The sequence below is a fragment of the Kwoniella mangroviensis genome (assembly GCF_000507465.2).
Source record: "Kwoniella mangroviensis CBS 8507 chromosome 1 map unlocalized Ctg01, whole genome shotgun sequence".
Taxonomy (NCBI): Eukaryota; Fungi; Basidiomycota; class Tremellomycetes; order Tremellales; family Cryptococcaceae; genus Kwoniella; species Kwoniella mangrovensis.
In genome coordinates, this window is record NW_027062533.1 from 6,474,859 (window position 1) to 6,498,820 (window position 23,962).

Here is a 23,962-nt window from a genome sequence, read left to right on the forward strand (position 1 = left end):
TCAGCGCAGGATGAGCCGGTTACGTAATTTATCTGAGATTGATCCCGGTCCGAGCGTTGTTATGGTTGTGTATCATCCTCTCATCCTCACCCCCGCCATCATCCCCATTCATATGTCCATATTCATACTCATACTCACTACCATCGCCAAGCATAGACACATCCATCACACTTCCGTCAACACTTCTATCAGCCCCATCGACGTCGGGACGACGAATCGACCTGTGGTGCAATCACCGTAAGATCAGGGTTGATTGATCGGAGATTCAAAGTCAAGTGAACAGTGAACAATAACAAGGTCGATTAGCATTAGCATCAGCATCATAGAGTAGCGGGTTTCATCATTCACGATGTCACAGTGTAAGTACATACATCCATCAGGAGGGAAAGAGCGAATCATTCCTCATACCTCTTCTCGACGAACCACTAGTTTAGCCATATGCGTACTAACATGATCGATCATATAGCCAATCCTCCCCTAGCTGCAGCTACGTCTGAACCCCCAATCCAACAATCACAACAACAACAACAACCAACACTCTCTCAACCCATCCCAGCTCAACCACCATCAAAATCAGAGATCGAACGTAAATTATCTTTCAGGTCTGCTTCAGCTCCTTCATCACGTATGCACGAATCACCCAAGAAGAAGGTACGTCCACCTACCCATCAATAAGTCTATCCTCATTTCCCATTCTGACATTGCTATTTTTGGACATAGAAATCTACCCATCCACCACCTCCTCATGCACCTTCAGGAACATATCACACCTACTCAGCATCAGGCAACGAATCCGACTCGTCCTCTATCACTTCCTCGACACAACCACCTATGATCGGTTCACCCAATCCTACTTCTCCGATCCTCACTCCAGCGACTACATCAGTAGGTGGACTGAGTGCGATTGCAGAGAGGAAGTTCGGTGGCGAGATTATTGATGAGGCTGAGCTGGAAGATGTAGAAGAAGAGAACGAAAATGAGAATGAGAATGAGGAGGTGGAGAGTGCTAGTGAAGCCGAGGAGGAACAGGGTTTGCAGAAGGGTATGGAAGGTGAGAGGGTGGTCAAGAGTGGCTATCTATGGAAGAAGCAGGAAAGAAGAAAGGTGAGTAGAGTATAAGATCTCTCAAATTCTCAATTCAATGAAAGTCAGAATAAATCATGCTCATGTTAGCGCTGTTCATTGCTTTAGGCTTGGAAGAAAAGATGGTTTGTTCTACGCACAGAGAAATTGGCTTATTACAAAGACGAGAAGGTGAGCCTGTCGAATCCTCGTCATCTTATTCTGAGAGTGAAAAGATAATTCAAATATCGTAATCAACACAGGAATACTCCCTCAAAAAAGTCATCGATCTTCACGAAGTTCACACCGTCGCTCCAGTAACAGTCAAGAAACACCCTCATTCGTTCGGTATCGTCACGCCCAAACGAACCTTCTTTGCTAAAGCCTCCCATCAAGATGACATGGAGGAGTGGGTACGAGCCATCAACGGTGTTCGAAGAAAGTTGTCAGAGAGGGAAGAGGAAGAAAGGACGAAACGGGAGAAGGGCGAACACCATCACCACCAACATCAACAAAAGAGCAGTTCCATACCCATTCCTTCCAATCGAGAGCGATCAACCAGCGAACACGTGAACGATACTACTTCTCCTGGAACAAGCGTAGCTACCTCTGGGTCATACTTTGTCAATAGACCTAATCAACAAGGTATAGCCTCACCTCAAGCTATACATGCTGCTGGACATGTATCACCTTCGTTAGCCTCTGGTGGAGTCATTCCACCATCTTCACCTATGGACACTACCAATTCGCTCGCATCGCAAATGGCTAAAATGAGTATCCCAACACGTAGAACGACATCTGCTCAATCGGTTCACTCATACACTCAAGCGCAGTCATCATCTGGTTTGATGGCGGGTAAAAACCCCTCAACGGCTGGTTCAGTCCAATCATCTAGGTCTGTCAGTGGGCCATCGCCGTCGACAACAGCAAGGAGAGAGCCTTCAGCGTCAAGTATCGCGTCCTCCATTCCTGCTGGTACGGGTGATCGACCAATGGCACTCAATTTGCAAAGTAGTGGTATTGGCTCTGGATCAAACCAATTTGTCGTCAGCTCAGAAGATGAAGATGATATCGATCTAGCGGAAGCGAGTCAAGGTAGAAGTGTAAATGATACTATCCAAAGTTTACCCTCGACACCTATCGATCCTACCAAAGTCATCTTATCGGCTTATCTCATGAAACGATCGAAGGGTAGAGGCAGGAAAGTATGGAGGAAGAGATGGTTCGTGTTGACTAGTCAGGGTTTTACTTACACCAAATCACATATGGTAGGTTCAGCTACCTCTGACATCCTTCTCTTTCCGATGAAAGCTGATAATGACGATGATCAAATAGGACACAAAAGCCCTTCGATTTATCCCCCTCACCTCAGTGCTCGACGCATTGGAAGTAGACGCATCTGATGAATCCCTTGCATCAAGCGAAGAAGATCGACCTCCCTCTCATCACAACCATAACCCATTCCATCCGCATTCACATCAGTCGCACCAATCCCATATTCACGCTCAAACATCAACATCTCCACCTGCCAAACAGAATTTCACCACTGCCATGCGAGGCAGACTCTCATCTAACGATGCCGCGCAATCTGCAACACCCAGGAAACAACCTTCTTTACCTGGTGGATCTATCGAGAAGCACAGCGAAGAGAATATATTCAGGTTAATAACCGCTAAAAGGACCTATGTTTTATGTGCACCAAGTGAAGAAGATGAAATTAAGTGGTTGGCAGCTACTAGAGCTTTGTTAAATCAACTTAGAGTAACTCAACAACAGCAACAACCTCTAAGTCCTACGATGAATCAAGGTCAAGGTCAAGGTCAAGGGCAGATACCCACTATAACTCAACAGCCACCTACACCTGCTGCGTCATTATCTGAACGACCCATCGTTACACCTACACCTCAAAGATCTAACTCACAAAGTGGGATTGGAAGTGGAGAATCTCAAGGACAGCCTCAACCGACCCCTACAACGATACAAAGACAGATATCCTCTTCATCTGCATCTGGATTTGGATCCGTGGCCAGTGGACAGACACCTGGATCAATGACGAGAGGCAGAAGTGCAACGTATATGGCTAAATCGGCTGTGGCGGATGTAGTTAAGAAGTTCCATCCGGAGACATAGCGCGGTCAGGACTGAATTCCAAATTCGACTTGTTTCTGTTATAGGGTGAATATGTTTTTATGAGATAAGGAAAAGCTTGACGAAATATGATTTGGATCATAATGAGAAAATTGACTTTTGACAGTGGTGATTCAACAACAAGGAGAAATCATGATGAATAAGTTCCAATATTGGTAATATTTTCCCCTGGTTTTACTCTTTTTTTAAACGTCTAGTTTCCCGTAGTTCATGAAATGATAATGATTTTATGCCATGTGCAAAGCAATGAATGAATCAACGAATGTAATTTGACTTGATCTAAGCATAGCGTCTCCCGCCCTTGTACTGTGCTAGAATTTGAGACTCCGTCTAACAGTATGCCTACGTATTGGGATTTTAAATCCATCTCATAATCATAATACATTCAGTTCCGTTCAATGTTCGATGTTCAATGTGACGATCTCGTGCATCATGATTAGAGTTGGGTACACATGACATACCGATGTAATTAACCATTCTATATCTAAAAATTTGACGTACTGTCACAGACATCATCGAGCATAAATCATTTCCATCTAATTACAATATAGTCTTCAACTATCTCTGTATACGGGATTACATTTTCTGTTATCTCCGCATTCGTTTCTACCTCCAATCTAATCCGTCTACACCTCTATACTCTGAATTCAGTATATATGACAGGTAAAAGAACCACACAAGCGGTCCAGAACTAATTATGCAATCGCAAAGAAATATCAGCGCCGTACAAAAAATGTGACAATCCTTATGGTCTTCTGTCAAGATCGTACTTACCACTTTTATCGAATAGATCAAGTTTAGAGGTAAAGTCAACAAAACCAACAGAGGATTTAACACCACATTCGACTTGGTTGATCTCAAAGAAGAGTTGGGTGGACCTTTGATGAGCAGTAAGAAGATGGAGTAAAAGGCGACGGAGAAGAAATGGTAGAACAACATGAGAGGAGCTGGGGTGAGACTGCGAGCATCGCAAAGGTAGACGTCAGTAAGACCAATCGAGGAAAATTATAAGGTAGTCCGGTTGTTTTGTCGATTGAGAGAATGATACTTACGCAGATAACAGACCGACCGGCCCTGCTACCCTCTCACCTCCCATTCCTAGGTATTTCACACATCCTTCTCTGAGAACTTCAAGTTCGGGTTCTATGAGATAACATCAGTCAGTTGCAATTATCGAGGTACAACCCAAAAAACCCAACTTACCATCCGCCCCTCCAAACAAACTGTAAAGAGCCATACTCAGAACATTTACCACACCTGACAACTTCTTTCTCTCCCAGAACCATTCTCTCAGATATTCCGACACTTTATCCCAATCTTCCAATCCTGCTCTTCCGGATGGCAATTGCTCGGAAGGTTTGAGGTATCTGGTCAGAATTATAGCATCATTGAAAGCCACTGTCATTCCTCCTCCTGTGAGCGGGTGTCGCATGTTATAGGCGTCGCCTACTAGGATCGCACCGCTGAGGTGATTGGACAAACCCTGAATAGAGGGTGGGAGGAAGGTGTTGGGCATGGATCGGAGACGCTGAGTGGCAAGGGCTGAGAGGACTGGGGATTGGAGTTCGGCTGGTAGATGAGGAACATAATTGGTCTCGATGTGACGCTATAGGTCGAAACAAACATATGAGTTAGATCGATATATAATGAATGATCATGATTTCACAAATGATACAAGATGATTTTTCGAATAAGATGCGTATCATTCACTCACCTTCAAACTGCCATCCCCTACACTAGGTAATTTGCCTTTAACATCCACCAACATCCTTACCTCCCCCTTCTCTCTTCCAATCTGATATAACAACACTGGGCCAGAGGGCGTTAGACACACCGTACCCATGTTTTGAATCGGTAATTTACAATCTTCCAATATGATACCCACAAAGTGTGATCGAGTTTTGGGTGTGGGCGTACGCGTACCGGGCGTTAAACGGAATTTAGAGAAACATCCATCGGCGATGATCGTTATAGGTGCATAGATCTTTTTCACTATTCCTGTAGGTTGAGGTCTTGATTCTCTAGTATCATCCGAATTACCAACATTTCCTTTTCCTGAGCTTGTAGTCGAAGCGGGTTTGAATGATGCAGAAACGCCTATAACTCTATTGGTATGTTCGCAAAATACCAGATCTTTCACCGTAGCTTCCAGCACAGTGACATTCCTCGCCTGGTTGAGCACTTTGCGTCGAAGGGAGGATATCAATTTACCATGATGGAATGAACGTCCTTCCTTTTTACCTGATTGAGAATCAACGTGCCATTTGCCTTTTTTGTCGATATGAGCTGATATTCCATTTGCTTTTCCAGTCTGTTCTTGTCCATCCTGATGTATACCGGCCATATCTTCCAGTAGGGGATAAGGACATCCAACTTTCTCTTCTCCAGAAACAATACAATATCCTTCAACGGGAACTGCATCGATCCCATCCAATACATCTGCCATGCCCAATTCTTCCAACGCAGCTACACCACCAGGTTGAAGGAGTTCCCCAACTATTCGATCCGGTTCGGACAAGTCCCTTTCGAGTAGAACGACAGATCGACCGGATTGAGAGAGTGAATAGGCAAGGGCACAGCCTATGACACCGGCGCCGATTATGATGATCTCAGGTTGGAGGGAGTGAATCTGCCAACATAGAATATCATGAGCATTGCCCTCTATTGTTGAATAGATTCGGGATTGGTCAACTCACAGATACATGATCTATACCTGAGCTAGCAACTTCTACCTCTGGTGTAGTAGACATGATGGACTATGAGATTTCGAATCGAAAGCGGTTGAGAAAGAGTGTCGTGTTTATCTTGTCTTATGCGTGAATTATTATATAGTGGTGAATGACAGGTGGGTATCTACAATGCAATGAGCGTCCTTCTAGCTAGTAATCAGTGATGAACAGTATGATGAAGAGCGTATTGAGAGAGATATATGGATATGGATGATAAATGACTAACTGAATGACTGAGTTGCTCTAGTTCGATCTCTACCAATCTTTTGTTTTCATTCTGTAATCAACAGCCAGGCACGGTCGTACGCACTGATCGCTTTAATTCCATCGTCCCACAAAGTATGCACATCATACGACATCACCCGCCCGGCGGTACCCGACTGTAGTCATAGTTCGGATCTCTTCGTGCGTATGTTCAGACGTAGAAACGAACTATGCATAATGAAATTGTGAACCTATAAACATACATTGCAGCTATGAATCACCGTACTTTGCCTCCACTATATCTCTAAATCTCACAATCTATGCCCTCTATCCTCTCTATCGTGTATACTCATCGTTTCTTCTGATCTCTACCATCTACATCCCATTGGGCACCTCGCACTTCCCAAACTTGGGTTTATCACCTCCAGGTTCAAAAAGACTTCGGATCGTTTGTACAGTCGTATAAGCACCTACGATCGTACCGAATACAATCAGGAGGTAATCCAACACGATCGCTTTACGCGTTTTGGCACATGCTTTGAGATGCAACATCGGTGGATAGATGAAACATAGTGGAATACTAAGTGATGTGGACAAGCACAGAATCAGTTTAAGTTCGCAGCCATTTTCAACCCTTCCATAATCATATAAGTTGACTTACCACGCAAAACTACCAATCAGACTGACAAACTTATCCAACTCGCTTGATCCCGCCCAACTGAGCAGACTCGTAAACACCACAACCACACTTCTGAAGATATTCTTCTGCCATTTAACCGAAGAATTATGTTTGCCTGATCGAGAGAAAATACCATTTTCCATGATTCGTACAGCGGGGAAAAGCTGCAACGGGATTGATAAGAGGATGGCGACAGAGTCTATAATGATCAAGGATTCATCAGCTAAAATCCTTTGGGCGTTTACATCAAATGGTTAGCTGAGAAGAAGAGCTCTCACATAAGAACTGTACAGCCTGTACAAATTTGTCTTCTTGAGGTAGATTGACAATCACGACAGTCTGTATATCACTTCCGTATGCAGCGTAGGACGATACTCCCGCGCCGGCGAACAAGACGGCGACAATGAACATGACGATAGACAACAATCGAGGGAACTTTTCGGGTTCTCTCATCGACTCGGTGATGGGGATGACTCTGCAGCGATATCGAAATGAGCATACTGGACTTCACCGATGTACGAGTCGAAGTGTACTTACAGTCCGATACCCTCAAAAGCAAACACCGCAGTACCGATAAGTAGAGGGAAGGAATTCTCGTTGAATAGTTTCACATCTGCTACACCGTATTTGGAAAGAACGGAACCTTCGTTGAAACCGATATAGATGACTGGGCGTTGAGATGGAACAATCAACATCAGCTTATACACAGGGAGTGAAGGTGGTATCTATCTCAGATGCAGACATGCGCCTGTATTGAAGGTAGCGGCAGAATGAGTTGGATGAAAATCAGACTCACGTCCAATCAGGATAAAGGCATCAGCAATTAGAGCTGTACCACTCAATTTCGCCAAATTCCTGATCATCGCGAGGGGCAAGAAGATGAGCAGTTGACCTAGGATCAACCACTTGACGGGAATGTAGGTTTTACAGTCCGTTACGGCCATGAAGAAGGCCTGGAGGTTTTCAGCGATGAAAATGGTATATGCTGAGGGGTCGAGAAGCTTGAGTCAGCTTCCAACATCGAGAACATAGCAAACAATGAATTGATAGAATGTCTGAAATGATTAGACAGGCATATCGATTTGACTTACCGGCTACAAAGCCGATTTGCGACACGGCAATACTGATCAGAATGGCGAACCTCATATACTTGCCATACAATGCTCCTCCGATATCTATGATGTCCCGACCGTTAGTCATATCAGCTATTTTTCTTTTGCGACCTGAGCCAAGAAGGAAGAGAAAGCTCACCTCCAAAACTTCCTGGGACATGCATATAAGCTTCCACAAGAAGTAAGAATGACCAAAGCGAGATACCCGCTATGGCAAGCATCACAATGGTGGAGAATAGAATACCTATCGTACCAAGTCAGCTGCCGACCACTTTAAGCACACTCGAGAGATCCAGCTCACCTCCATTGAAGAATCTAAATCGCATAGTCGGAGACGGATCAGCTGAATTTCTTTCGGACTTCATGATAAAGTGTATGCAGCTCACGCTTTGCCCATGAACAGGATCCCAGTACCGACGAAACCTTTCAACAACTACGATCAAGTCAAAGATCAGCTTGCAATCTCGTCTTACAAAGTACCAATCCCCAATCATCGAGAACTGCGCTGATGCTTGGTACGTGAACTCACCATCAACAAAGCTTGAGTTGTAGTCGCCGTACCCCCACTCGCGGCCCCACTCTTCGTTCGTCTATGACGAGTCATACTCATCCCTCTCTTCGTACTGCCCAAAAGCGGAGCCCTTTCACCTCTAGCGATAGGTAATCCAGTATCACCATCGGCCTCAGCGGTGAATGGTCTTCGATTGTATGGTCGACCGGAGCTAGAACCTATGGCAGGATATGACTCTTCATCTTCTTCTTCCATCTCGTCTTCGTCGAGATCGTCGTCTTCGTTGAGGTCTTCACCAGCCTGAACAATGACCAGACAAATTTAGCATACAAATCACCTTCCACACCTAATACTAAGCCTCTGTTCTGCACCGAATGAAGGTCTCTTGTTGTAGTAGTTAGGCAAAAGTTGGGTGACTCACGAAATGACCATAGAGGAACAAGAAATCCACTACATTCCTAACCATATTGGGTGCCTCCAGACCTTGTTCGGCAGCTCTAGTCGACACGAAATTCCGTCTAAAGCCTCCAGGCTCTTTGATGTGTGCCAGAGTAGGATCCAAAATCGCCGATCGGTCCAAGGGGATATGCGAGAAAGAAGCTGATCTGACGGGTTGGTCTGGTCGGTGAGAATGTTGCCATTTGTACAGGTCGTGTCTGCGTACTTTCATATTAGCACAATGTCGATACAGTATGTCGTATGTGATACTTGGAATGAACTCCGAAGGACACTCACGTCACATCACCTCCAACTGCATCATAAGGAATAGGAAACTGCTCATTATCCTCTGTACTTCCATAACCTGACGTCACTCCACTCTCGGCAGCTCTTTCCACCCCACTCGCATTGACACTTGCACTCCCACTTCCGGGACCTTCCTCCTTGGTTGGAGTAGTACCTCCCACCCCACCTTCATTGGGCGTAGCAGTCTTTGATTGTTCTCTCTCTTCGGCAGAAACCAGATGTCTTCTTAGGACTTTAGCCTTTTCTTCATCAGGAATATCAGCCAGGTTCGAAAAGTTTGAGTCTCCTGCTCCACCGTCATTCTCTACTTCTTTGCTTTTCCTAGGTGTCGAAGTACCGGAATTATCTCTCGAAAGAGTAGTCGGGCGAGGGATATTGTCTGATGAACTCTGACGAGAGAGGGAAGGTGAATTGAGTGAGGTGGTCAAAGCTGATTTATTCTGATTTGTATTACCAGACGAGACCGATGTCTTCCTACCCAGCAAGTTATCACTAGAAGGTTTAGGTTGAAGTTCCTTTCCTTGAGCTGGTGATCCGGATCTTGCTATCGGGGGAGTCAGACCTCCAACAGGCGATTTGAAAGAGGCCGATAAGTTGGGTCTAACTTGGGAAGAGATTGATCCAGATCGAGGTGGAATATTAGGTATGGATGGTCCACTGCCACCTCCAGCACCGGCCGAAGAAGGACTGGCGGCACCGGATTGACGAGCGAGGGATCTGGCTATGGCTGGTGAAGTTGATATTGCTGAAGCGGGAGAAGGAGAGATCGTATTGCCTCGAGGAGGGATAAGGGATGGTTCACTATTCTTTGGAGAGGATGGCATTTTGTGTAGCTACGAGATCTGTCGCCTTGAGTTATCTCTATCAAAGTAGAGATGGTCTATAAGGAAGAGGTGTATATGTATTATTGGTGAAGAGAGGATCCAGGTGATATGGAATTGAATTGAATCTGTTGGTTGATGACAATGCGGTGGGCATCATCACCGTAAGAGTCAGTCAGATACCGCGCCGAAATCGGACTAAATTGAAAACGTAAAATATCAAATCGATATCGAATCATAAATCCTAATTAGGGATCTACAAAGTGATCACGCGCTTCCACAGAGTTTGAATCGGCTATGACCGTTTTGATTGGAACCCTAATCCGGCATATAAACGATTGGGTGGCAAATAGCAATTTCAGCGTGCTGGCGACCTATAGAGGAGTGGTTGGTTATGCGATAGATTTCTGGTAGAATACTTGTATTGGATTCCAGGAAGACACGAGCAGCATCCGAAACTGACGATACAGTAGATTCGAATGTTCGAAGGATATACCGTCAATCCTGCGTATGTGGCAATAACAAGACCAGTCGTATCTTTTCTTACAGGGGATCCTTCCTATGTGGCTTTCTGAACCCCTTTTCAATGTTATTGTCGATCTGTCAGCTTCATTCTTTTACTGTCCACCTCACTACAGCCCAAATTTCTTCGAGTCATCAAGCCATGTCACCTCAAGCGGTCTTCTCTCCTGACGATTCCCTCGATTCACAGGGATTCGATCGGACCACTGATCCTTCAATTGTAAATTTGTCCGAAGATGGATACGGGACGACCATTACTTTGTGGCACAATGCAAGGGTCCTACTTGCTTAGCATGTGATTAGTCATAATTCATCTCAACGTATGTTCCAATTGGCACACGTCCACACAGATCGTATCACCACGAAACACTTCTTGGTTCACTTACAGGCCTCGTGACTGGAATGCAGAAAGTAGATCATCTGTGCATCTGCCTTCAGCATCAGATATTCAATCTTGCTCCCGGATTGATCATAGAAGCTTTAGAATTTATCAGCATCGAACAGACGGAATAGACGATACTGAGTCGCACGATTGTTGGCCTGATCTTTGAGGATATGTCCTACTATCCTTCTATACAGAGCCATTTGAATGTATGCCAATGTCACTCTATGTTCATTTAGTGAGGCACGTTTGTCTCGAACCTATTTTCAAATTCCGCAAGCACATCAGTATGGAATGGTTCTAATGAACTGTTGATCATAACCAGAGATAGTACCCGGCTACCAATGAGATTCGCGACAAAACCGTTCTCATTCCCGGACTGAGAGCTTTCCACGAGAAGTTCCCTTGTCTTCTAAACGTACATCTTGTCTGGCAGGATAGTACCATTTGACGAGTTCAACTGAGCAAAAGGGAGTCAGTGGTGACTTCAAGCGGAGCAAGATCTGAACAAAGGATGCGGCTCGGCCGGAGCTACGTTATTGCATAGCATATCCCAGCTACTAGTGGCTATTTCAGATAAGCCTCACGCAGGTTGGTGGACGAGGTCTGACCTGTTCAATTATGACAGACACAATTAGAGTAAATCAATCACAAACAACCGACTGATTACCCAATTCTTAACCCATCGACCAATCAAACTTGAAAGCTTCACAAACTGAACGGCAAAATTGTGAGTCACCTCTCAAAGCTCCTTTACACTTCGCCGACGAAATTCTCAGGGTCGCAATTTACATCCTGTTTTACTCACTGCTTGACGAATCAGGCAACATGTCATCTACCCACACTACCGAAAGCAGTTCGATCGATTCAGACAAATGGTACAACGATACAAGTCTTGTGATCAGGTCCAAAGGACCTTACGAAGGTGTCGACTATACCCTGTCGCAAGATGCCAAGTTTAGTCTTCGCGATGGACAGACAACTGATGATGGAAAGAAAACCCTTCCTAAAGGCACGAAATTCTCTATCTACGTAAGCAGGAACACACAAGGCCAGTCACAGATTTATGGTGATATAGGGGGCTACTGGGGGGCTACTACAGCCCCCGGAGGTCCTAGTGGTATCCCAGGGTACAACGTAACAGAGGTGGCCAGGCCTAGCCCTTACAACTTGAAGTATCTGGGTGACGCCTGAGCAGGAAGTCAATCTCATTGTAGAAACCTTGAGACTCAGGAGAAGACAGAGAGAGCTGGAAATGAATCAGGCAAATCAAGCTAACAAATTAGATATATGGTGGTCATGTACTGTATATCGAAGTAGTAGATCTCAGACCAGAGATGAGATGATGAATGGTGAATGGCAGTATGCGCATACAGTTTCTTGCCGGTGCGCATCGTTCCGAGCTTCACGGGGTGCCTAAGATTGTTTGCGCCGCAATGAAGATCAGACAGAATGATGGATTATACTCTCCCGGTCTGTGAATAAAACTACAATGATGCGTCATCCTTTTGGGCAGGAAGTCTTTGCCGTCTGCTGTTCCGGCTCATCGGGTTGACGATGATCTGTATTTAGCGCTCGGAAGCCTAAGGCCTTCTAAGAACCACTAGAATACACCTTCCATTCATGGTGGAGCCATATCAATGGAGCCATCACTAGGCGATGAGGGCTGCCCGGTCTTGATTACATGTAGCCTAAATCACAGGGGAAGATTCCCGAGGAGAATTGTGAATAGGCGGCGAGGGCATGACAAACAGATCTCTCATGCACTCGATACTGGACGTCCTTGCGTGTAGTCATCTCAGAGAGCGACAATATTCAGAATGCTTCCTCCCACATGATCTATGTCAGTTGCAGTGTTGAGCGTGCTGGGAAAGGTTCATCGAAAGTAGCACCGCCCCAAATCCTCTTGCAATCGTGAATCGCAGAGCGGTCCAACTGCCACTAAGTCGCAAGTGGTGATCTTGAATTCAAAGAGACTGTGGCGTCGATCATGCCCGCTGTGTACTTCCGGTGATGATCTCTACGGTCAATCTCCACCGTCCATTGCCCCTGTGTGATATGAAAGGATTATGAATAAGTCAGTTCTCTTCCCTGAACCGGCCCAATCGTCAGCAAAGGATGCCAGGATAGGAGATGTGTTTACACTTCCCCGCACTTTGAAGTATCTGCTTCCAATTATCAAGTCACTTCGTCCGGTCTCCACTGACGATACCGTCCTGTCACTCCGTTGAACCACTACGAAGGTCCGTGTTGCCCGGATCCCGCACTTCTATTGTGCTAGATCAAGAAGAGTCTATCAAATAAAGCCCAGATAAGAGGGAAAACGAAGGTCAGACCTTGAGAAGCGTCCTGCTCCGAATCTGAGAACAATTTATGCTTCTCCTCTCACTGAGCCCGCTTTTCTCATCAAAAGCCTGTCTTTTTTCGAGTCGTGCTGAAAGGATGTACAGTCTGGGAGCTGATAAGAGGGCAGAAGGAGAGATGCATCATTCGGATCGAGTGATATCAACGGGTCGACAGGCAAAAAATTCACGTATAAAACCCTGCTCCTAAGAACCCAATAGCGTGCAAACACAAGAAAATACGTCAATCACAATTGTCTCTTCATTGAAACCACAGATCGTAAGTCATGGCACCAAGCTTCGTTATGCCACTTCTGAGACTGAGAGCTGTACGTACCGTGGCTTTGACTGACAGTGTAGGCACAACTCGACTACTGTTCAGCGATACAACACAACATGTCAGCTAGCACAGGAATCAACATCGGTTCAGTCAACTCCTATGCCTGGATGGAGGACCCTTCTCTGGTGCAAAAATCCAGGTCTGCATGGGGGCAAACAGACTATACATTGAACCGAAATCTCAGATTCACACTGTTATCCGGACAAACTGCCAACAACGGCAATATCACTCTTCCGGCTGGAACCACCTTTTCTCTCAACTTACAAACAGACGACAGTGGAAATGTACATATTAGCAATGACAAATCCGATGTCTGGGGTACCACTACTGTGCCTGGAGGTCCAGCTAGCGTCACAGGCTACGACGTCAGACAACAAGCTAAGATTAGCCCTTACAATCTGGCTTATCAGGGTGAAGCTTAACTCTAATGTAATCTCCCAATTATGAAGCAGTCAGTTAGATCCAAGGATCAGAACTTCTGAGACGTCGACAGTATTTATAGGGTTGAGACAGTATATGTGCGGTGTTGATTGCATTGAGGTGTTTGATAGAGGTAATCGAATTCGGTGTGGCTGCATGCAATTTGAAGCATAAAGCCAAGGAAGCATTGGCCTGAAACTGTCACAGTGCCTACGATAAAGAGCTGTATGTGACATGCCCTACCGTAAAATGAGATCTCGGTGACTCATGCGACTTGCTCCACGTTCATTCACACCCCTTTGACAGTGAAGGCAGAGATCTGGGCTGATATATCATCCAATTTTATCAGAGTTATTGCTGTCCCGTAGTCATCAGATAAACAGGGAGTCATTGGGTCCCGCGTGAAATCAATCCATCACCCGAACTGCTAAAAATCCTGGTAAGTTCGAAAGCTTCTCCCCATGGTGGCCTCTCCAAGGTGATACGCAAAGTTCGATCTCATTGAGTGCACCGAAATATATCCTGATCACTTGAAACCGACTGGCTGTTGAGTAGTGGCAACTGCGGATGTTCAAGAAAGTTCTGAGGGACATTTTCACACACTACTCTAGACTGATGCCAAGTCGTTTAAAACCGCAGTTCTGACTTGGTGACGCTTCAGCTGTCTGTTCTGCAAGTTCACAATCTTCAGAGGAAGAGGAGCGGCTACATATTTTGCGTATATATTACTATGTGGGCGCTTTCGGCAGGACCTTGTTTGAGGAATGAAGGGATTGGTCTATTGAATGCTGTGCAGTGGTCGGCGAGCGCGTATCTTTGCCAAGCTGAACTTGCTAAGTTTTTAGATCAGAGTGGCACTATTTTCCGGAGATATTCCAATCCTTGTGAAGAGAGAATGAAAGGGAAAAAGAGATAGTGAGATATTCTCCTTAGTACCCAAGGAGCAGGCGGTACAGTACTTCTGGCTGAGCTTCCGAATTTCATGATGCAATGAGCCGTATAGCAGCTCTCTTTTCCCCTTTTTTTCTTTTCTTGCTATGAAAATCAAAGGTACGACACTGTGGGGAGGGATCCGAGTCACAGACGAATTGGTACCTTCTGTCTGTTTGTATACGGTATAAAAGTTGTCCTGAATCACTTGAATCTCGACAGTTCTTCCCACAACGACTTTCTACACGATTTGAAATTTCTCTTTGCCACACCCATAACACAGCATGTCTAGATCAGAAGATACTCGGAACAGTCTGACCTCCGCTGCAGGACTGCCATGGTGGCAAAACACAGCCATTGTCGACATCACTGATGGGGGTAATACCATAATTCTCAAGCGGGACACCAATTTTACTTTCTCTCCTGGATTCTCCAAAGGCAACTCGACTGAGAGAAGAGCCGTCACTCTCGTAGCGGGCATGTCCTGGTATGCGCCAGGTGACGCTCTGCATCTTCCCTCCCCTGAAGAAGTAGACCATAGTAGGCTTAGAGGATTCGACAGATGGGAAGATAGTAAGCCCATGATAAAGGAAGATCTGGAGTTCCGAAGCCACAGCGCATAAATTGTAAACTCCCCAACAACCAGCCAGGCATCTGTACATCCTGTGCTGATATGGGGAGGTTAGAGTCGCATTCAGTACAGAAGCAGAATCTGGTGTATATAATTGTCGGGGTCTATCAGTGCTTCAACCATACATGATGCTCAGAAAAGATTGGGGATGTATAGAAAAAGGATCTCTCCTTTTGAGGTGGCAAATGAAGCTCGTGTACTGTATCCTACCAATAGTTTGCCATACTTTTGAATTTATATTCGACATTGCTTGCAATAATCGCTTATGTTGATTCACCTACTTCCCGTTTTTTTCAAAACCTTCCACAACTACCATGATTTCGAAGGCATCTTTGGTCATCCTGGCTGTGATGTATGTGGTCTTGCCACTCCTGGCACAGAGAATTGATGAACCCAGACCAGCATGTTCCTCATTGAACAAATGCAACTGCGAATTCATCTGCAACACCTATCCGACCAATGTCCACGGTGAGCACTGCATTCCTGCGTACTAAGCTTTCTATGTACAGCAATGATGTTGAAGGCACTGACCTCCTCTGTCCAAATTGCACAGAAAACTTTGGTCTGAGTGGGAACGATCTAGTCGAATTGCAATGTCAAGATGGGATAACAACAGCGGGGTATGACGCTTTGGGAATGGATTTATCGTTTTGTCTGAGTAAGCCTTACTCCCTTTTCACTTTCCACCTTCTTTTCAAAGAATATGATTGTCAAGAGACTGACTGCGTGAAAGATTGCATCAGGTCTTCGAAACCTGGAGCAAAGACGTCGGATCAATTGTTTTACTGGTCGAACATCTGTGATTTAGCTTGGCGCACTTCTACTTCCGCTGCACTAGACGTTCTAGGGAAGACATATGTTAAGATACCTGACGGACAAGTGTCTTGTACGAACAATGCGTTGTCGGCGTGAGTACATGCAATAATCTTCCACCACTCTCTTCATTCATTACCTGCCCAGATGCGCGATGACTTATCCGCGGTTTTTCTTTTCGACAGAGCCACAATCCCAATTCGACCACATGCAACAGCCACTGCCAACAATAATGACTCGCCTCAGACGAACAGACAGGCCATCGACACTCCGACCAAGACTCAAGAGGATGGGGTCGCACCTGCTCGCAACATTCAGACCCTTTCTCAGAATAGGGGTACTACCACACACGAAACAGACCAGGCTGTTTCTCCTCTCACCACGTCAGGGACAGGTGGGCAAAGTTCGCAAACGATTCAAGCCGCGGCAACTCCCACTCAGAGGCAGAGAAAGAAGAGGACCAAGAAATGCAAGAATGATGGTAGTAAACCCATCGATATAGGGTTTTCAAAAGCGTCATTAGGGCTGATGACTATAACTGTAGGCGCGATACTTTCTGGAATAATGCTATGAATAATGACCACCAATACTTCTTGATACCCATGTCAATATCTGAGAGCCCTAACGACTGAGACCGCAAGCTGCCACACAGAAATCAGAAATGCTGTGCATGTCTCTACGACATTTAGATATGCATAGTAGCACTGATGTCTTCGTCATGTCCTTCAGTCAACTTTATCAGTTCTCGGTAGTGTCTTATCGTCAGCGTACGAATCGTCCCCTGACACTGAGCTTTGCAACATTCGGCATTGCGGCGAGAAGTTCTCTCCACCAGGCATCGTGAACATGGGTAGTTTCCCGGTCATATCGGGATACCCATATCGCTTCCATTCACATAACATCCACCTACACGAGACAAGAAGCCTGATTGACCAGTCGACGTTCTTTCTGCTCCCTTCCTTTGACCGTTATCCTGCCTTCCTTGATTCTAATCCAAATAAATATCACGTCATGGAGCCACGAACATATATCCTGTGATTTGAATCATTGCGACACGTGTGTGATCAAAAATTGCTTCTGTTCTAGGCATGTCATCGAAGCCATACCATTCTTTCCCGACTTGATTGTAGACCACGAAAAGACAACTTTCGTAGAGTCATAGACGCTGAAAAGCAATGAGGTTATTTACTCCTTTTGAATCTCGTCGAAGGTCTGTTCTTCTATAAGTGTGGAGCTGTCGATGAAAGGATACATGAATGAGCTTCTCCCAACCCTTGTTCTTCGCATTGTGAGGAGCTTCTGGCGATGGTGCCAATCGTGATCATCACAGGGTATATATTGCTTGTCACCGTCCCATTTGTAAAATCTCCTCCCCCGATGAAGATCTATCCACACACCAATATCATAAACCTCATCGCATATCTATTAGAAAACACGTAATATAAATCATCATGGTCCGTAAAACCGATCAATCGTCAGCCTCGACTGCGCCCAATAGTGGTCACGAAGAAACTTCAAGCGAAGCTTCATTTGAGTTGATTCGAGAATTGGACGATGCCATCTCCGTTGCAGACACCGTAACCACAGGTGCTAGTCCTCCATCAGTGACAACGGCTCAACACAGTGGAGATGGCAACATTGTCTTTGACTCCGTCCCTATTCCTGCCGGCATCGTAAGAAGAGGAAGTGTCGATTCCACCGCCACTTTGGATGCTGGTACGGTCACAAGCTCGGGAATCGGCAGTGCTACACCGACCACATCATCTTTCGTCGACGTAATGGACGTCGATGTATCTCTTTCTCTCTCTTCTGAACCTTGGATCGAAACACCATCCACTGACGCCAGCTCAGTACACACGGGAATCAGCACTGCAGACACTCCAATTGGTTCTGAAGACGGCTCAAACGTTGGTGCTAGGAGACACAGACGACCAGTAGTCGAGCACATACTAAGTCAAAACCCTGGTGACGGTATTCAAGTAAACTCAAGTGGTTTGCCAGCGGGCAGATCTATTGGAGACACAATCTTCATAGCTCCCCAAGCATACGATTCGGGATTCCAATTCAACGCAGCTGGGAATGGACGGAAATCAACGAGAGTTAGTCTTGGCTGCTTTGAGCGCTCATGACGCTTTGAGAAATCGATCAATGGGTACGGACGGTGTCGCTTCTTCCGCTAGTCAAGGTATCGAAATTAATCCTCCAATCTATGAAGGGCAGCTTCCAGATGATCCTGAAATTTACAATCTCGATGATCTCGATTTATCACCTGAGGCGCGTCGAAGAGCCGAAATGAGATTGGAAGAACAACGATTGGGAATCCGAATCATCCCTCATGACGATGTTTGGCCCCAAGAAGGTGGCCAGTCCCCTGTGGATACAGAAAGAGATTATGCATCTGATCCCCAAGAGCAAGAGATGAAGGAAGAGTATGACGAAGATGATGATGAAGGATCAGTCTTCGAAGAACCGGTAGACGACGAACCTGAACTTGCCAGTGCGGGTACTGAGACGACCGTGCATATCAATCCAATCGTGGAAGGTCAAGGGTTTCAACTGAATCTCAGCAGTGGAACGAACAGCAATTCGATCTACAAGAATAACAAGGTCTCAGGTCGGGGTAAACAGATAAATGGTGATATCACTGATCCAGAATTTTTTGCCAACTTCTTCACTCGTCGATAGTAAACTCGTGAACACTGAATAGCAAGTCGATCTTGTAGGCTTGCGAAATTGAGAGCACGAGGCGATGACCAACCAATCAAGTTACATAGCGTATGGTATCAACGGTAAAGTGATGAAGCATGCAGGAAATACAGAAAAACTAGATAAAAACGTCATTTCAATATACAGTACAAATTGTGGATAATTATCGAATGCATGATTCGTACTTACATCTCTGAGCGAAAAGAGATTGACCAGATGAGAACGAGTAATATCGTGATCCAACAAAAGTCCATACGATATATGCATGTACATTCCTTCACACTGCTCGACTACTACATCATCGCTATGTTAAAAACTGCAGCTCCATCTTATTGATTATCCTGCTCGTCATGCTTCAATAAGTCATCTATCAATCTATCCTTCTCTTCTTCATCCAGCCTTATCTCCGGTACTTCTACCTGTCCTACTCCGATCGGCGCATCACCAGGTTGCGTCTTGACAGCTTCGGGATCATCATGATCATGTTTCATATCTTCGTCCGCTCCGCCGTGCCAACCACCTTCATCGACCTCTTTGTCCGTAACGGCAGGCGCACCAGCGTCGTTTCCTACTGGTGCTCTGGTATCTTCCGCTTTGCCTACATCACCCTCACCATCAAGAGGGACCTCGATAGTTGATTCTTGCATCTGGACTTCGTTTTGAGGTCCGACAGGTGCAACAGTCTTTTCTTCGGCGGGTACATCAACGGCTTCGAAGGCGTTGTGGATGGGTTCAGGAGCTTCCTCCTAAATGTGCATAAAAACCAGATCAGCTAATTTTCTGCGTCACCAGTAAGAAAAAAAAAGCTGAGCTCACAACGAATGTAGTTGTAATTGCATCCCCTTCAGGCACAACGTCACCTCCAATCTTGCTGCTTGGGACGGCAGGGATGGCCTTGTACATGCCAAGATCTTCGTGGAAGTCGTTACTACACAATTGATATGAGGTCAGCCAGATCCTCCTTTCCAACATTGTCTTGTGTTCACGCGTCCAAACGTTCCTGCTACCTGATGATACAGCGAAGCAATGTATACTCACCAGCTGAAATCCCATGTTTTCAACCATTTGCCTGTCTCGCACTTCCCCTTCGTCCATGGTCCAGCATACGCAAGGGGACTCCAATGGTTCCACGACCAAACAGCCAAGACCATGATGACAGCAGCAACTTGAATTCGAGTTCGAGGTCTGATAGCAGAGGTGATATAATCAAATACCGTACAGAACAAGAGGACGGCGAAGTACAGTGCAGGGAGATAATGGTGTAAGAAGAGCTGTCGCTGCATAAGGAAGAAGGGGAGGTAATGCAGTGCCCAGGAAATGACGAGGTAAGCGCAGACTTCATCGTAGAATGCTATCTTGGCTACAAGCGAACTTGAGTATCAGCATCATGTTGTATATGTGATTGGGATGAATTAAGAGGGCACTCACGTTGATGTAGATCCCTGTATCCCCTCTTCGCTCTGAGAACCATCAACCCTCTGATACCCAGATAAGCGGCAATAGCTAGAGTACTGGACCACCAAATCATGGGATTACCAAGTAAGTAGACTTGTCGGTGATTCTGGACCCAGAAATTCTGCGGCATACATACGATCAGCGATTCGACTTTCGACACACAATGGGGATTTTCCTAGCAGATTATACTCACAATACCTCTCCTGAGCACAGGCCATGACTGAGGTCTGGAGTCATAAGCATGTCTCTCGGTGAGACCAGCATTGGTCCTCCACATCACAGCGTTGAGTTCCGAGAATTTGTCGAAGAATGATGGTTTCTCGTAGTTCACTTTATCAGCGTCGTATGGTACTAAGCACGGAAGTGATATCAGCTATTGCGATCTGACAGTGAACCTTCTGTCCAGCTGAAGGCGGACATGCTACCCACATTGTGCATGTTCGTTGGTTTCGATGTACCACAAGGAGTTCTCCCATGTTGGGTTCTTATTGCATGTCACCTGATTACAATTACCAATACAGTTAGCGTGGCTATCATCACACATACAGACTATAGAGGTGTTGAAGTCAACTGACCTCTTGTTGTTCGAATCCCCAATCAGGTAATTTCACTTTGTGAGAGAACAGATAACAACCAGTCAAAGCATGTCTCAATCTAAATTGACTTCTGAGAGCTTTCAATCGGTGTCGAGCAGTTCGATCTCTTCGTCCTCTCGTGCGATGAGCTATCTCTACGACGAAATCGTCATTGGCATCTCCGGCGAAGCTACGTATAATGTGATGATCAGCTCTGGCTGCTGCATATACTAGAAGGTTGTTACACTGATTCTCGGAGTCTAGCACTTACCCTGGGAATCCATAACCTGACACTTCATTTTGAAAATCGACCTCACTGACTGGTGGTCTGACATCATGCGAGTGTAATCTCTTTTCAGTGATTACATGTTCCAATCGGATCTTAGTACCGGTTAGCACCCATTCGGTGGGGATGTCGTCCCAAGGGTAAGAAGCTGGACCATCAGGTGCGGAGGCGTTGACAATTCGCCAGACGTTGTTATCGTCTCGGTGAGGGTAAAGAGTGATTTGTTGTTCTACATGATTAAATAACATTGTCAGTACTTGACAGTGAGTTGTTCCGCAACGACAGAGGTGTTAGGGCTAAAATCACTCACGTTTAGATCCACCTGGGTAAGCATGGTTGTGAGAATGCAAGTATCCTCCTTGGGTGTTGACATGTCTGATAGAGACTTTCGATCCGAGTGATACGTCTGAAGAGTGAGACACCATCACTACGATTAGCTTCTCCACTCATTGTTAGGTGTACATGACAATGACCATCATCTGAGACATGACTCACCAGCGAAAGTATCTTCCATCCCATGTCCTTGAAGGGTGTGTTGGAACTCTGAGCTCATGAACCCATCCCCATCACCAGATTCATTCAAGATCCAGAAATGTATTCTGAACATCAACATATAGAATGTTAACGGAACCACAATCAGACATAATCCTCTAGCTGCAAAATGTCTAATCCATTGTCGTGGGGTTACTTTAAGGTTTCCAAGTAATAACCATAATTGTCTAAGTGTTCCAAATCCTACCATTGCGATAGTAAATAATCCAACCCATTTACAAGACACTACCGCTCCCAGGGAGAGACCGGTAAGAGTGAGGTTGAACCACCACGGACGAGTGAATGCTCGTCCTTCGGAATCATGATTACTGAATCTGACCCAGAACAAGGTAGTCAACCCTGTGAAGAATACTAGGAAGGAGTCTAAGAGGATTAATCGGGATTGAGTGATTAAGGCATTCTCAAACGCGATAAGAAGTGATCCGAGAATTGCTGTGGCGAGCGATAGACGAAGGGAGATGATGGTGAGGAATGTAAGCGGGATAAGAGCGAGACCGAGTAAGGCGGGGAAGAATCGCATGGTTATGTATGGAACACCAGGTTCGATATAGTCTCTGAACGAGTCAAAAGAAAGTCAGTATAAGCAGCATATATCTTGAGGAGCAGTTCTATTGAAAGTGTCCCAAGTATAAAAGCACTTCGGCGAGTAGTGGAAACAGGATAGTCGCTCACTTTCCGATATCCCTGAAATCGAAATTCCCATCAAATCCACCTATCCAAGCACTTAGTGTGATGAGCAGCTTAGCCAAAGGCGGATGCACATCCATAAAGAACCGTCTTTTCAAGTATTTCGTGGCGAAACCACCGAAGTGAACTTCGTCGAAGCTGCAGCACGAACAGCGAGATCAGTATTTTGGTTACCAAGATAATCATCGTTATCAACATGTTTGACGGGACGAAAGAAGTCATCTCCAAGAGGATAAGATGGATAGGATACAAATTCATTGAGAGCAGGAGATCCGACTCACACTACACTATCAGGTCTGCCTAGCCTATACATCCTAGTCCACCACCCCGCCAAAGTGATAGCTCCCAAAATCGCATACTCCCGCTTGCCCAACTTCCCAGCTGATCCGCCCCTTCTCTTCCCGCCAAAAGCAGTATTGGTGTTCGAAGGTGGGCCGGTAGGTCCTTCGAGATGACTTCGAAGTTTCGTGTCTGCATCTGATTCTACAAATGGCTTGCCCTGAGCGTGCACTGGGTGAGTGGTTGGGACTGATACTGGCGCTGAGAGGGGGTTACGACGGGTTAAAGGGTTGGATTGTGACATGTTGAGCGGAGACCTCGGGGTTCGAAGATTTGGGGGAGCGCGTAGTGGCCTCAGAGCGATTTCAATGACTGAAGTCGATGGTATATGTTGTTTTGTTGAAGTATGAGTCGACGTATAGAGCGAATGGTCAATTCCCAATAACCATCGTCCTCCACGTCGTTGATGGAGATGGAATGAAGATGCTTTTGCAGATCCTTCTTTATCTCTTATTTTCCTTCTCACCACGAGTCCTATGCTAAGATGGGCTCTGAGTGATTCCGTGTTCGTCTTCTTTCAGCGACCAAGGTGAGAAGAAAGGAGTATGGTATGCAGTATAGACTACCTTTTCACAAAGGAGTTCCAGGTATGACTTTGGTTGATGATTGATTTCAACCCATCTGCGCGTCACTGCGGTTCACCCTTGTGTCACGTGACTATTTGGGACATGAAGCAGACACAGTTTTGCATCGTCTGGCCTTGGTGATCTTCAACAAGCAAGGAAGGATAGCACTCGACACGAGGACCAACCACGGTCCTGTAAGATTACGCTCTGCGCTCCTTTTGAGAATCAACGCAGCAATGTTTGAGATTCTCTTGTAACAGGATGCTCTCTATTGCTGGTGTCCTTTGTTACTGTCCCGGCACGAACTGGAGATATTCGCGGTGCGAGCATCTTTCGTATACTCGTATAGTCATCGATAGTGAGACTGCTATCAGTGAGTTGGCTGTACGGTCATCACATATAAGCA

At 45.7% G+C, this 23,962-nt stretch overlaps 9 protein-coding genes across 9 annotated transcripts; 6 read left to right on the top strand and 3 right to left on the bottom strand.

Moving 5' to 3' along the window:
* Nucleotides 1-450: 450 nt before the first annotated feature.
* On the top strand, nt 451-3,192 carry I203_102404 (uncharacterized protein; the record flags this gene model as incomplete). The annotated part of the gene is made up of 5 exons (XM_019149785.1): nt 451-651; nt 721-1,104; nt 1,192-1,254; nt 1,326-2,330; nt 2,398-3,192. The coding sequence occupies 5 exons, from the start codon at nt 451-453 to the stop codon at nt 3,190-3,192; spliced, it is 2,448 nt and encodes an 815-aa protein (XP_019000883.1).
* Nucleotides 3,193-3,844: 652 nt separating this feature from the next.
* Nucleotides 3,845-5,960, bottom strand: I203_102405 (uncharacterized protein; the record flags this gene model as incomplete). The annotated part of the gene is made up of 6 exons (XM_019149786.1): nt 3,845-3,901; nt 3,985-4,168; nt 4,263-4,353; nt 4,414-4,816; nt 4,925-5,839; nt 5,907-5,960. The coding sequence occupies 6 exons, from the start codon at nt 5,958-5,960 to the stop codon at nt 3,845-3,847; spliced, it is 1,704 nt and encodes a 567-aa protein (XP_019000884.1).
* Nucleotides 5,961-6,518: 558 nt separating this feature from the next.
* On the bottom strand, nt 6,519-10,013 carry I203_102406 (uncharacterized protein; the record flags this gene model as incomplete). Its single annotated transcript, XM_019149787.1, has 12 exons — nt 6,519-6,723; nt 6,805-7,021; nt 7,101-7,297; nt 7,360-7,489; nt 7,619-7,807; nt 7,914-7,997; nt 8,074-8,178; nt 8,236-8,249; nt 8,321-8,367; nt 8,464-8,745; nt 8,867-9,101; nt 9,181-10,013. 12 exons carry the CDS (start codon nt 10,011-10,013, stop codon nt 6,519-6,521), a joined length of 2,538 nt encoding a protein of 845 aa, XP_019000885.1.
* Nucleotides 10,014-11,742: 1,729 nt separating this feature from the next.
* Nucleotides 11,743-12,108, top strand: I203_102407 (uncharacterized protein; the record flags this gene model as incomplete). Its single annotated transcript, XM_019149788.1, has 1 exon — nt 11,743-12,108. The coding sequence occupies one exon, from the start codon at nt 11,743-11,745 to the stop codon at nt 12,106-12,108; it is 366 nt and encodes a 121-aa protein (XP_019000886.1).
* A 1,544-nt stretch (nt 12,109-13,652) lies between these two features.
* Nucleotides 13,653-14,018, top strand: I203_102408 (uncharacterized protein; the record flags this gene model as incomplete). Its single annotated transcript, XM_019149789.1, has 1 exon — nt 13,653-14,018. One exon carries the CDS (start codon nt 13,653-13,655, stop codon nt 14,016-14,018), a length of 366 nt encoding a protein of 121 aa, XP_019000887.1.
* Nucleotides 14,019-15,230: 1,212 nt separating this feature from the next.
* Nucleotides 15,231-15,569, top strand: I203_102409 (uncharacterized protein; the record flags this gene model as incomplete). The annotated part of the gene is made up of 1 exon (XM_065517088.1): nt 15,231-15,569. One exon carries the CDS (start codon nt 15,231-15,233, stop codon nt 15,567-15,569), a length of 339 nt encoding a protein of 112 aa, XP_065373906.1.
* Nucleotides 15,570-15,891: 322 nt separating this feature from the next.
* I203_102410 (uncharacterized protein) lies at nt 15,892-16,963 on the top strand (the record flags this gene model as incomplete). Its single annotated transcript, XM_065517089.1, has 4 exons — nt 15,892-16,045; nt 16,131-16,235; nt 16,311-16,485; nt 16,576-16,963. The coding sequence occupies 4 exons, from the start codon at nt 15,892-15,894 to the stop codon at nt 16,961-16,963; spliced, it is 822 nt and encodes a 273-aa protein (XP_065373907.1).
* Nucleotides 16,964-17,841: 878 nt separating this feature from the next.
* Nucleotides 17,842-19,075, top strand: I203_102411 (uncharacterized protein; the record flags this gene model as incomplete). Its single annotated transcript, XM_019149791.1, has 2 exons — nt 17,842-18,369; nt 18,425-19,075. 2 exons carry the CDS (start codon nt 17,842-17,844, stop codon nt 19,073-19,075), a joined length of 1,179 nt encoding a protein of 392 aa, XP_019000889.1.
* Nucleotides 19,076-19,425: 350 nt separating this feature from the next.
* Nucleotides 19,426-23,234, bottom strand: I203_102412 (uncharacterized protein; the record flags this gene model as incomplete). Its single annotated transcript, XM_019149792.1, has 12 exons — nt 19,426-19,842; nt 19,913-20,024; nt 20,135-20,456; nt 20,525-20,672; nt 20,745-20,902; nt 20,981-21,050; nt 21,127-21,316; nt 21,398-21,641; nt 21,723-21,818; nt 21,908-22,518; nt 22,637-22,789; nt 22,933-23,234. 12 exons carry the CDS (start codon nt 23,232-23,234, stop codon nt 19,426-19,428), a joined length of 2,823 nt encoding a protein of 940 aa, XP_019000890.1.
* Between the last annotated feature and the right edge of the window lie 728 nt (nt 23,235-23,962).